The 14,048-nt window shown below is 32.4% G+C and overlaps 1 protein-coding gene across 1 annotated transcript; it reads left to right on the top strand.

Annotated features, from left to right (window-relative positions):
* The first annotated feature begins 1,697 nt into the window (after positions 1-1,697).
* Positions 1,698-13,997, top strand: LOC126748393 (probable multidrug resistance-associated protein lethal(2)03659). Its single transcript, XM_050457605.1, has 22 exons — positions 1,698-1,917; positions 2,169-2,274; positions 4,206-4,448; positions 4,509-4,616; positions 5,794-6,049; positions 6,103-6,277; positions 6,332-6,488; positions 6,542-6,755; positions 8,526-8,652; positions 8,710-8,943; positions 9,001-9,185; positions 9,240-9,392; positions 9,443-9,661; positions 9,816-9,970; positions 10,021-10,357; positions 10,409-10,613; positions 10,675-10,905; positions 10,958-11,192; positions 11,247-11,425; positions 11,484-11,675; positions 13,467-13,650; positions 13,707-13,997. The coding sequence occupies exons 2-22, from the start codon at positions 2,198-2,200 to the stop codon at positions 13,915-13,917; spliced, it is 4,077 nt and encodes a 1,358-aa protein (XP_050313562.1). The 5' UTR covers positions 1,698-1,917; positions 2,169-2,197; the 3' UTR covers positions 13,918-13,997.
* Positions 13,998-14,048: the final 51 nt, after the last annotated feature.

The raw sequence follows: 14,048 nt of genomic DNA, 5'->3' as shown, positions 1-14,048 counted from the left end.
AATAGCTACTCTTATTCATAGATGTCCTAAACCTTCTTCTAACACTGGTCATAATAGATAGATGATTTTCTCTTACTAGAAACTCGCTCGCATACCTTAGTAAAAAATTTTACAATCAAGTTCTTTTACTTAGAAAAGAGTTAAGAAAAGTTAGCAGTTTATTTATTTAAGTACAAGGCTCTCCTACAGATAGACTAAGCAATCCAATAACAGGAAAGCACAAAGTATCTTATGAATAAAATCTTATAGTAATAAATCTTAAGTATCGCTTAAATGAAGCCATACTGGAGAAAAATATATCATTATTCAAATTAGTTTCTTGAGAATTGTTAAAACTGCGGACGCATCTAAACAATGGAGAGTTAGACAAATAATTTGAAGAATTTTTTTTGACCTATTACGCAAAATATAAGGATTAACGTTGATATGTAAATTTTCCAAACAGAAAGGGCAGTCTATTAAATTATTAATAATTTTATAAATCAATATTAAATCAAAATTGTTTCTACGACTCTCTAAGGGCTTCATACCATAAAACTTTAAATTTACTATATTTACAAACTTGCCTTGTACTCTTTCAATTTGTTCAATATATTTGTGGTACATCGGATTCCAAGCCACTGTCGCATATTCTATAGTAGGTTTAACGAATGCATTATACAATAATATTAATGATGTTTGATTACTAAAACCCTTTGTAATTTGAGATATAAAACTGAGATTTTTTAGAGATTTCTGATATGAACGTAGAAGAACAGTCTAGAATTCAACGTCACACCTAAATCCTTCATAAACTCTACATACTTCAATATAGTGCCCCCGAGATAGACATCACATTTGTTTAGTGTCTGAGATGGTTTTCTGCTAAAAAGTATAGAATGACTAAATAATTTATTTAAGGTACAGTACCTTTCAAAATTTGCAAGATCAGATTGCAGGGCACGAAAATCTGATACCTTCTTAAATGTTGTAAAGATTTTTAGGTCATCTGCATATGCAAGATATATTTATTATTTGGCCAATGTCAATGTTTCTCTATCTCTAAATATAAGTTAAAATCACTTCTATTAACTAAGGCATATTGAAACCTTGACTAATTTTTTAACAATACCTTTTGACCTGCGCTCTAACATTATTTTCATATTTTGTAACATCTATTATTGTTTAATTAACTGCTGTTTGTCGCAGCACTTTTAATTATTTTTAAACCTGTTTTGTTGTGTTTTGGATTTGAAACATTTCTTGAAAAAAAAGTTCTGAATATATGAATTTGTACTTCCTTAGCTTTCAGTATGCTTGTACACAAAATTTTGAAAACCAGACTATGTTGAAGGTCATTATTATTAAAATTGGGAGTTTAAACGTTTCTGTTTAATACTTAACAATAGAGGACATTTTTAAATCTGACCCTTGACGTTACCTTGACTTGACCTTCGACATGACCTTGCCTCGTGACCCTCGACTTCATTCAAAGGAATATTATATTTATTAATACTTTCAAGCAATTACAAGCAAGACCTGAGAAGACTGCCTTAAACATGAACATTATTATACCATGTACCAAGGAGTCTAATGCTTAAAAAACTTTTTAAAAAAAGAAAATTTATGTGTGATTTTTTGTTATGTTTTTCTGAGTTTTCGTCCTCTGCGTCAGTTTCATTCGAACATGAATTGGCAATGATTTAGTGGCCGCGGCAGTTAACTTCCAACTCGCACTCGGAACAGTGTCGTCTATCGTCTATGTATTCGATGTATTCGCGTAACAGATAATAGCGTCCTGTTTCGAGTTCGAATAGCATCAAGGGCAACTGCACGGTTTGCAGGAAACCATATAATACCCCCCTTTTTTTCCCATGCAAACATTGTCTTGTTCTCTTGCCTCTGCATTGATTAATAGATAAATTATAATTCCAGTCAGTAAGTATCTTATTTTAAAGTTTGTTTATATCTTAAATAGCGTGTTATGCAATCGGTCACTTTTTACTGATAAAAAAAATGTTATGCCATGTCAAATAAAAAATTATCTTCTTGACCCTTAACTTCTGCTGTTAAGAAATTATTACACAAAAAAACATTAGATTTTTTTTTCATTTTTAACAAACAGTTTGATCAAGAGGAAATATGTTTAAGCATTCCAAGGTGTGTAATTAAAAAAATAAATATTTTAGATTTAAAAAAATAGACAAAAGCATTAATTATGGATGGCAGTAAAAAAACAGTGAGAAAACCAAACCCCAGGGAAAATGCCTTTTGTTTATCTGCAGTCACCTTTTGGTAAGTACTTTCGATATATTGATATATCGCACTCAAACTGATTATAGTATATACAAACTTTATTACTATGTTAATTAAAAGTGCTTATACATATTATCATGGGGTTATTTAGCAATTCAAATAGCTCATTCACCAATATATCAGAAATATTTCATTTAATAAACCGTAGAGCCGCCATCTATGGCAAAAGAGTTCAGTTAGATCAATGTTATCAGTGACATTTCACAGTTTTCTGTAGTATTGTAGTATAGTGTTTTGTAGTTTTCTATTTTATAAAACCTCTCAATGTATTTCAACCTTAATTAAAAGGGAATCAATATTAATTGTGCTGACTACCCATTATTTTACAATAAAATAAAACAATACATCACAGAATTCTTTACAAAATACAACAGTTAATTAATTTTACATTTTTGCACCTAGATAACTAAATTCTCTATGTGCAATGAGGAAGTTTAGCTATGCAATTTTAAAACATAAATACATCGAACTATTATGCATTAAATCCAAAGCGAATATCCAGGGATCTAGTGTAGATAACGCAGTAGTAGAAGTAGTTAAGGTCCTTAACGAGTTAGAAAAGTACTGCCCCAGTAAAGTAGACTACTCAAATTTCAACACTACTCAATTTCAACACTATTCAATTTCAATTCAATCAAGACTACTCAATTTCAACAGTTACCTTGTATACAGGAGACCACTAGTACACCTAAGGTGTATCATCGACAGAATTTATTTATTTATTCATTGATTATTGAACATTTTTCAATAATCTTTTAACTCTCAAATTAATTTACTATAGATAAGGAAATGAAACCACTGCACTGATTTTAAATTACCATCTCTATCGTTTAAATAGCATTCAACTGCTCGTTTACATATTTGTACATTATTAAATATGAACGTCTTAGCACTTAATATTTAATGTTTCTTAATATATTATACAATTTTATTATCAAATAATCAAAAGATTTTAAATTTAATAGTTGGATAGTTGTGTGAGTTGTTTATGAAAAATCCTAATATACAATAAATTATGAATTACTTTTAGGATATAGTTTTGGAGAATTTCAAGCGGTCTTCATTTAATCTTATATGTACCACCTCACACAATAATATCGTAACTCGTATAATTATATTGCTAAATTTGTATATAAAATCTATACACTGAATTATGAAATTTTAATGCTACACTATTGATATGTCTAAGATTTTGATCATTTTGATAAAGTATGATTGTATCGAATTTGTGCTATTAATTATATACAATCTACAATTTTTATTTTTCTAGAAAAAGCTATATACCGAGTATTGGAAATTTAGGGATAATTTAAAGTGACCAAGCCATTCTTTCATATCTTTGTTTCTTTCCATATTCTGCATTTAATCCACTTGTTTCATCTTTGTGTCTTAAATAGTCCTGGACTGCTTTTATCTCTTTTTAAATGTATGAAAATGACTTAGCTTCCTTTGTCTTTCAATTAGAAAAATTGTACTTTTGGTACTGCGACTTAATTAATCCATGAAATAAGCGAACGATTTTTTCTTCCCTCTCAGTCACTGACTTAAATAATTATTTTATTAACACTTTTGGGGTTTTATAGGTATAAAATGATTTTTCACTCCTCGTTTCACGTCCTCCTGTAAATATTCCAGCCCCATGTACCTTTATAAATAAGTTTCACTTCTTTTATGGTTCCTTGGATAATTTAATCCTTCTGATTGTTATTAATTCCCCTAAATACCTTAAATTTCGGACATTCTATACATAAATATTTATCCCTAATAGAAACAAACCTCTTTCATCATTATACCAAAATATTCTGTTAACAAATATTTTTATCCAGTGTCTTCAATGTCAGAGGTCATTTAACTTGTACAATTATTGTGTAATAACTTATATGGTGTAATAATGACTATTATTTTTATAGCTACACAATTCCCACATTTATCCAAGGGTTTAAACGGGACCTAGAAGAAACAGATTTGACTGAAACCTTAACAGAACACAAAAGTGCCCGCCTTGGAAATCTTATAGAAGCGAAATGGCGAGAAGAGGAAAGTAGAGCGATCAAGAAGAAAACTAAACCGTCCCTTAATAAAGTGCTATGGAGAGTATTTGGTTGGGAGTTCATGTTTTATGGCTTAGTACTTTTCATTTCAGAAGCAATTAGGTGAGGAGGTATACAAGAAAAAATACACATATAATTGTTTTAAATCATGGTAATTTATAGAATGAACCAACCGTTCTTTTTGAGAAATATGATATGTTATTTTCTTCCTAAAAAACGTGAGAATCAGGATGCCCCTTTTAGTTCGAGCAGTAACCATTCAAATGCAGCGTAAATATTATATGTGTGTAGATCTGAGTTTGCTGTTATATTCTTCCCCTGTTTATTTTATGTTTTGTATTCGCTATCCTTGTGTGTCTATTGTTTAGTTGCTTTTTGATTTGATTTTATCCTGTTTGTTCATTATACAGGGTGGACGTGCCAATATTTAAGAAGGTGATTCCTGGCCTGGACCCATTTAAAAAAAAAGGTTCCTATGAACATATGTCCTAAACGCTTAACTTTTGAGATACAGGGTGTTAAAATAATAGTGTAGACATTTTTATGAAATTTGGTATATATATTCTATGCATCAAGACGCATTTTTTGGTGTACAAAAAAAATTTTTTTCTCTACCAATGGCGTCCCTATAGGTCTTCTTATGAATAATTTTAGTGAAAAAAATACAACGCCACTGCTTTTTCTTAAAATAAAAATTATTTTTAAGTTCCTCAATCACTTTTTAGCAAATTTCATTTCTTAGTTTTTTTTCGTCCAACGCATGGTTTTCGCTTAAAAAAATAAAAACAATTTTACTTCCCTAAAAATCTGATGCGGTGTGAAAATGTTTGTTCGTCGATTGCAAGCAAATTAAGGGATCAGATTTATTACAAGAAGTATGAAAAGTTAAAAAATTTAAATAATTTAAGAAATACTCATGTTTTAGTAAATGGGAGTAAAAAAGTTGTAAATAAAGTCGCGGAGTCTCCTATGCTCGCTTTTTAGGGAAGGAAAATTGTTTTTATTTTTTAACCGAAAACCATGCGTCAAACGAAAAAAAACCGAGAGATCAAATTTGCTAAAAAGTAATTGAGGATCTTAAAAATAATTTTTATTTTAAGAAAAAGCAGTGGCGTAGTATTTTTTTCAATAAAAAATATTCAATAGAAGACCTATAGGGACGCGACTGGCAGCGAAAATATTTTTTTTGTACATCAAAAAATGCATCTGAATGCATAGAATACATGCACCAAATTTCATATAAATGTCTACAATATTGTTTAAGTTATTATTAAAAAGCTGATTTTTTTTTAAACTTTAACACCCTGTATTTCATAAGTTAAGACGTTTATGTAAATGGGTCCACGAATCACTCCCTTAAGTATTAACACGTCTTTAAGGAACACCCTGTGTAAGCTTAAGCAAGGAAATAATTTAATACTTCTTAATACTACTAATTTTTTTTTAGAATAGCTCAACCAATATTCCTAGGACAACTTTTACAATTTTACATGCCAAACGAGAGTGAAATAGGGCCAGAAGAGGCCCTCTGGTATGCCGGAGGGGTGGTACTCTGTTCGTTTGGAAACATTGTCATCAGTCACCCTTACATGATGGGGGTGATCCATTTAGGGATGAAACTGAGAGTGGCATGCTGTTCTTTAATTTATAGGAAATCACTTAGGTTAAGTAAAACTGCTTTAGGGCAAACAACTGTGGGGCAAGTGAGTTTAGTTGCACTGTTATATTTCAGCATTTTATTTTCGATGATTTTTAGGTGGTTAATTTGCTTTCGAACGATGTGAATCGTTTTGATGTTGCTGTTCTTTTTGCTCATCACTTATGGTTAGGGCCAGTTCAAACCATTATTTGTACATATTTCATGTACTTGCAAGTCGGTTTATCAGCTGTCATAGGAGTTATCTTGCTAATCGTTTTTATTCCTGTGCAAGGTTAGCGCAGATTTAGTTTAGATGTTTCTTTGATTAAACTGTTGCAAATTTTAGTTTATTTGGGAAAGAAAATCTCAATATTACGGTTGAAAACTGCTCTTCGCACAGACGAGAGGGTACGATTGATGAATGAAATCATTTCTGGAATTCAAGTGATTAAAATGTACGCTTGGGAGAAACCGTTTGCTAAACTCGTGGAAGTTGTGCGAAGGTAAGAAATTACTGATTGAACCCTCACCACCTTTTCTTCAAAATAACTTGTAGGTTTGAAATCAAAGCCATTAGAAAATCTTCATACATGCGAGGAATTCAGATCTCATTCATCATGTATAGCACCAGAATCTCAATATTTGCCAGTATTTTAGCCTACGTGCTTCTAGGCTATAAGATAACAGCGGAGAAAGTATTTGTACTAACGTCTTTTTACAATATTTTAAGACAGACTATGACAGTATTTTTTCCTCAGGGAATTGCTCAGGTACCATTCCACATATAATTACTATAAAATCAATTACTAAGTTTACACGTGGGATTAATGCGAGTTAGAGTAAAAACGGTTTGGCATAGGTTTACACGAGTAAATAGTAATAGTTTAAGAAGAGATTTTAACGTTGACGTTAACCAGCTCTTTTTTATTGCCAATTTATTGATAAATTACTTAGGTTCAGGAGATTGAATAAAAATATATCTAATACCCCAGAGACAACATTGTTGTACACCAATTTGAAAGAGATTTTTTTGGTTGTCTCAACGTTACGCAGTTAGAGACCACATCGAAAGCTATACTATATTTCAAATAGGTTGAGAGCAATAAAATGTAACTTTCAGAGTTTTTGTGGTCATCTATGGGGGTTAGTACTTAAATAATGAATAAAGCGAGAAATGTAACGCAGAATAGCATAATATTAAATATACTAATTTGGCAGGTAAGGTAAGCTTCATTATGTTCAATTCACTTCATTACTTCAAAAGTGTTAAATAAGGTAATATCAATAGTAATAACACAGTGACTAACTTTCTAAACGCTTTTGCAACGTTTTTAGAGTTACTGATTTTTGGACGGATTCACGCCAGAACGTCAGAAAAATTAATTACTTTTTTAACAATAAACTAATAGATAACTCCAGTAGGCAGCTACTCCAAAAATAAAACCTTTTCAATCCATCTTTTGAACAGTCCGTAATTAATATTTGTTTTATATGTAGTTAAATATGGTGAATTATACGGGTAAAATAGCCGTTTTGAAGGATTTACAAGCACTTAATTTATAAACGGAAGGTAGTTTACTGCTTTCTGAATTTGTAGGAGATTTCGAAAAAAAAAGGAAATAATTTTTTTTATTGGTTACTTAAGAAACATACATAAATACAAACCTTTTCACTGCTATTTTCCGCTACTTCCATTGATTCTACATTATCCCTATCAACTTCAGGTAAGCTAGTTGTAGGCATTTTTGCTTACATTGCAACTGTTTTTTGCGTCCATAGTAAGTTGCAGAATATTTAAAATCTTTATATCTCTTCATTTTTTAAAGCAAAACGAAAATAATAAATGCCAAGCAAAAAATTAATTATAAAAATAAAAATCTAGATTAATTATGTTATGTTGAATTGAATATTTTTTCTTCTTCTTATACTCTATAACTTTATCTTCTTCCTAAAATTCTTAACGTGTCAAAAAGTTCCCTTTACAGCGAAAAATGCTCAACCCTGGGTTTTTGATTCGAAAAATTGTACACGTCTGCACGTCGTTGTTTTAAGTGTAAATTACTACTGCTACTATCTATAGTAAAAAAATACGTTGTAAAAACAACAGTGCAGTACGTCGAAGTTTGGTCAAAAATAAACGTCCTTGCAAAACTAACTAAATTTTGCACCGAAAACAACGTTGCAACTAGTGGAAATAAGAGTAATCTCAACTTAGGTGACTACAAATTCTTACTTGGGTAAGAGAATATAATTTTTTAAATTTTGTGAAAACATGATAAAGCACATCACAACAAAATCAAAGTGAATTTTTTTTTCCCTGTCTCGGTTTTCAGTTTTTGTTAGTTGGCAGCATTGAAAGAAAATTCGAAATTACGCAACCTTAACGCGTATTTTACAGCGAGAACATCCACATATTATTTAAAATAATGCGAATTAGGAACGCTAAAATGATTTGCGGGGGTGTTCACATGCGTTTTATCTTAGTGCGCACTAACGGTTGTACGTGTGAAAACATGGTAAATGTTCATCAATCATTTTAGGTTGCAGAAGCAATGGTTTCAATAAATAGATTAAATAAGTTTATGAACTTCGAAGAAAAAGACGAATTAATCAAAGACACAGAAGAAAAAAAAGAGGTTGTACCAGACGAAAATGTTAAGCCCCCAGGTAATTCACCTAATTCATGCATATACTCATTACATATTATGTTCTTTCATTTTTAAGGCATCTACATCAGAAACGCCAGCGCCAAATGGTCAGAAGCCTCTTGTGACAACACATTAACCAACATAAACTTAGAAGTAACTCCCGGTAATTTAGTGACTGTTATTGGCCCAGTTGGAAGTGGAAAGTCATCGCTGCTACATTTAATTTTAAGAGAACTGCCCCTCATTGGGGGTAGCTTAGAAGTTAATGGGGAAGTCAGCTATGCCTCCCAAGAACCTTGGCTCTTTGCTGGTATGTATATAAGCTTAACTCATTACTCTGCATCAATGCCTTTCTCTATATTCTCAGGTTCAGTGCGTCAAAACATTTTATTCGGCTTACCAATGGATAAAAAAAGGTATCACACAGTGGTTCGAAGGTGTGCATTAGAAAAAGACTTTCAGCTCTTACCTTATGGAGACAAAACGATAGTCGGCGATAGAGGAGTGTCGCTTTCTGGTGGTCAAAGAGCAAGAATTAATTTGGCAAGAGCTGTAAGTTAAAATATAAAATATAAAGGTTTTTTACCACTTAAATTCTAAATACAGGTGTACAAACAAGCTGATATATATCTACTAGATGACCCCTTGAGTGCTGTGGATGCCCATGTGGGTAAACAACTTTTCGAGCAATGTATAACTGGATTTTTACGGGATAAAGTGGTTGTCTTAGTGACACATCAGCTGCAATACCTGAAAGAAGTAATATAATTTGTATTCAAAGAATGCTTTATCAATTTTAACGTTTTTAGGTGGATCATATTTTATACTTAGATGATGGTGTCGCAAAAATAGAAGGTTCTTATGACGATCTTTTAAACAGTGGGTTAGACTTCACAAATTTAATGCAACAGAAGGAGCAAAATCCCGAGGAAGAAGAACTAACAGCGCGAAGGAAGTCTTCAGTGACAAGAGAAAGGGCCAATTCGGTTAAAAGTATTGCTTCTATAGAAGTCGACGTTCCACATGAGGTAACTATACCGGGTGGTGCGTCGCCGAGCGGAACATAGGAAATCCCATGTAAATTTTAAGGGGGTCAATTAAAATGTACAGGGAAGCCAATAATTGACCCCCTTAAAATTTACATGGGATATTTTGTCTAATTTAGTATTGTTTTTATTTCAGGTTGAAGAGCAGAAAGGTACTGGTTCAGTTGGTGCAAAAGTGTACGGAGCTTACTTCAAAGCTGGTGGTAACGCTTGCGTTATTTTCATGACATTTTTCTTGTTTATCATGGCGCAGTTCCTTGGAAGTTTGGTTGATTATTTTATAACATTTTGGTAAGTGCTTCGACTTTAATAAGATCTCCGTTTCATTAAAAACATTTCAGGGTTAACATTGAACAAGAAAACTTTCAAAACTCGAATGAAACTACTGATGGACCGTACAATCTCTCTTATGTCACAGAATCCAGTAATAAAACTGAAGAGGTTGGGTTTAGCTGGTTCGACTTCTGGCACTTTTCTCGGGAAACGTGCATGTATATTTACTCCGTTTTGATTGCGTTGCTAATAATCTTCACCATGGTCAGATCCTTTGTGTTCTTCGCCGTTTGCATGAGGGCCTCCACCAACTTGCATAACACAATGTTTAGGAGCATTACTAGGGCAACAATGAGGTTTTTTAATACTAACAGTGCTGGAAGAATTCTGAATAGATTTTCAAAAGTAAGGCATCATCTATTTTTTTGGCACTCACTCATAAACAATTTATTTTAGGATATGGGACAAATTGATGAAATGTTGACGTCCTCCCTGATTGATGTACTGCAAATCGGTCTTACTCTCCTAGGAATAATAGTGGTGGTTGCAATTGTCAGTACATGGCTCTTGTTGCCGACATGCGTGGTTGCAATCATTTTTTATTTTATGCGAATCTTTTATTTAAAAACAAGTAGAAGTGTTAAAAGACTGGAAGGAACTAGTAAGCAATCATTTCAATTTTATTACCAATGATGTGGGTATAATAAAATTAATCATTATAGCAAGGAGTCCCGTTTTCTCCCATTTGAATGCTACCCTGCAAGGTCTCACAACAATAAGGGCCTTTAGGGCTGAAAATATATTATCTCAAGAATTTGATAACCATCAGGATTTACATAGTTCCGCTTGGTTTGAGTTCATAGCGACATCCAGAGCGTTTGGTTATTGGCTCGACTTAGTTTGCATTATATATATTGCACTTGTCACATTCAGTTTTCTCTTGCTCGGAAATGGTAGACAAGTCATAATAATGAATGGACTTTGTGTTAATGTATTATTTTTTAGAAAGTTTCGGAGGAAATGTTGGTTTAGCCATAACACAAGCGATTGGTTTAACTGGAATGTTCCAATGGGGAATGCGTCAAAGTACCGAGCTAGAGAATCAAATGACTTCGGTGGAGCGGGTGTTGGAGTATACACAAATCGAACACGAGGGAAATCTGGAGTCAAAACCGGATAAAAAGCCACCCAAATACTGGCCTAATTTGGGGAAAATTGAATTTAAGCATGTATATTTACGGTGAGTCTGGTTTTATATTATTTTGTTTTAAAATAATTATTAGTTTTATTATAGTTACTTCCCAGCTGATCCACCTGTCTTAAAAGACCTTACCTTCATCATCAAACCCAAGGAGAAAGTTGGAATTGTCGGTCGAACTGGTGCAGGAAAATCATCAATTATCAACGCCCTTTTCCAACTAACCGAAACATCCGGAGCAATCCTTGTGGACGAATTGAATATTACTCAGATAGGTTAACCGTTTATTAAGCAAATACATTGACTAATTATTAATATTTGCATTTTCTTCAGGACTACATGACTTGCGAACAAAAATATCCATAATACCACAAGAACCAGTTCTATTCTCAGGAACAATGAGGAAAAATCTCGATCCCTTTGATGAGTATAGCGATTCAGAACTTTGGAGGGCTTTGGAAGACGTCGAATTAAAAGAAGCAGTTGAAGACTTGACAGCTGGATTAAACTCAATTATGTCAGAAGGTAATTTTTTATCTTTTCTAATGCTCTATTGATTTAACAGTGTATATTTTTTTTATTGTTTACTAATGATATCAGGTTCTATTATACAAGTAAATTTTTTAGGTAACTTTTTTTTACATATTACATTTCATAATTTCTTTTATTTTGTTCACTCAGCTGAGCATTAATTGAGCTATAGTTTGTCTTTCTATGTAATATGATTCAGTGCGCTCAAAACTGCCTGGAAGTAATTAAAATTTTCTTCCAGGCAGTTACAGCCTATCATTCTCTTTTTTCTCTGTAATATGGTTACCTGCACCCAATTGCATAGAAGTAATTAAAATTTTATTACAGGCAGTTGAGTTATAATCTTTTATTCTATTTTCCCTATACGAGATGGATCTGTGGTTCCCTTTGATCATCCAATAAAATATCACTTACTAAGCTAAGTGACGTAATATGCTTCCTTGCTATTGATCATCAATAAATTTACGATAAATTTATTAAACAATGCTTACTCTCAAAAGCCGTCTACAAAATAAATTGACGAAAGTTGTATATTAGTGATAGTGGCTTGAAAATCGCTGTCACTCAAGCACAGTATTAAGCTGAGCGATAGTATGATTGATTGGTCAATTTTCAATAAATTTTTGAATTATAAAAAAACGTCCCTTATGTCCTTTTAAATTATCATAATAAACTTTAATATGTAGTTTTTTCCAGGTTATTAAGTCTATTATTTTATTCACTCAACTGCTTGAAATTAATTGAGGTATTATTCCATGCATTTGAGTTATTAAGCCTGTTTTTCTCTGTAATATGGTTCAGTGTACTCAACTGCCTGGAAGTAATTAAAATTTTCTTTCAGGCAGTTGAGTTATAGGCCATCGTTCTCTTTTGTCTTTGTAATATGGTTAACTGCACCCAACTACTTGGAAGTAATCAAAATATTATTCCAGGCAATTGAGTTATAATCTGTTATTCTCTTTTCCCTCTACGATATGGATCTGCTGTTCCTCTTTTCATCAAAATATCACCTATTGTCGCTTAACCAGGTATTCTTCTGGGCAGTTGACTTATAGCCTATCTTTCCATGTCAAATGGTTTAGTGCACTCAACTGCCTGGAAGTAATTAAAATTTTCTTCTAGACAGTTGAAATACTGCCTATAGTTCTCTTTTTTCTTTGCAATATGGTTACTTGCATCCAACTGCCAGGAAGTCATTAAAATATTATTCCAGGCAGTTGAGTTGTAACCTGTTTTTCTCTGTAATATGGTTAACTGCACTCAGTTGCATGGAAGTAATTAAAATATTATTCAAGCCAGTTGAGTTTTAGCTTGTTATTCTCTTTTTCTCTCTATGAAGGATTGGTCAATTTAAAAGTGTTCTCACCTTGGTCCTGTGTATGGTCGCCAAATTATAGAAACCTCACATAAATCTTTAAACAAGTCTTTAAGGTATATTGCTTTTAAGAGTAATGTTCCTGTACCTATATTTTAAAATTGAATGTGAACTACATCTTCTATGATGTTCTTCACTTCAACAATTCAATGCTTGATCTACCCCAAATCTCTTTTTCAAATTATGGATGCAGTTCTTCTCTTGTCACTGAGTTAGTAAACTAGCTAACCATTGCTCAGCTCAGCTAAACTGCTTTGCAGTTTTTGAGTCATATAGAGTTCCTATTAAGCTTCATTCAACAATTACCTTTTGACTATTAATGAGTGTCTTGAACAGTGAATTAAAATGTAACTTTTATACTCCTTAAATTGAGCTTACTGCTCGTTGATGAACGAATAAACATTTTTTAGGTGGATCAAACTTTAGCGTTGGCCAAAGACAGTTGGTATGTTTGGCGCGAGCAATTTTGCGAAATAATAAAATCTTAGTAATGGATGAAGCTACTGCAAATGTAGATCCGCAGACTGATGCTCTTATCCAAAAAACCATTAGAAGAAAGTTTGCGAATTGTACTGTACTAACTATAGCTCACAGGTAAGGAAACTAAGCTATATAAATTGATTAAGTTCTCATTAAAAATTTTATTACAGATTAAACACAGTCATGGATTCTGATCGAGTGTTAGTGATGGATGCTGGTCAAGTAAAAGAGTTTAATCATCCATACGTTCTGTTAGAAGATAAAACGGGTATCTTGCATAACATGGCGTTGCAAGCCGGTAAAACTACTTTTGAGACTTTATTGGATGCTGCTAGACAAAACTTCCAAAAGAACCAGGATCAAGAGGAATCTACTTCATAATTATATAAAAACAAATAAATTTTATTTTTATATTTTAATAATGTGCAACATATAAGGGGTACAATAAAATCTATTTTATATCTTGCATCTTCATTTTCAACCTGAAAAACGGTTATCGGACTAACCAATAA

This window comes from Anthonomus grandis, chromosome 22 (assembly GCF_022605725.1).
Source record: "Anthonomus grandis grandis chromosome 22, icAntGran1.3, whole genome shotgun sequence".
Taxonomy (NCBI): Eukaryota; Metazoa; Arthropoda; class Insecta; order Coleoptera; family Curculionidae; genus Anthonomus; species Anthonomus grandis.
Note: the sequence above shows the minus strand (reverse complement) of the source record. Positions and strands in the feature narration are given on the sequence as shown.

What these genes read in the sequence shown, in the direction of transcription:
- LOC126748393 (XM_050457605.1), top strand. Translation starts at nt 2,198, where the DNA reads ATGGATGGCAGTAAAAAAACAGTGAGAAAACCAAACCCCAGGGAAAAT. An exon ending in TTCATTTCAGAAGCAATTAG is followed by an intron (nt 4,449 to 4,508) that starts GTGAGGAGGTAT and finishes GGTAATTTATAG; the next exon opens with AATGAACCAACCGTTCTTTT. An exon ending in TTCTGAATAGATTTTCAAAA is followed by an intron (nt 10,358 to 10,408) that starts GTAAGGCATCAT and finishes AATTTATTTTAG; the next exon opens with GATATGGGACAAATTGATGA.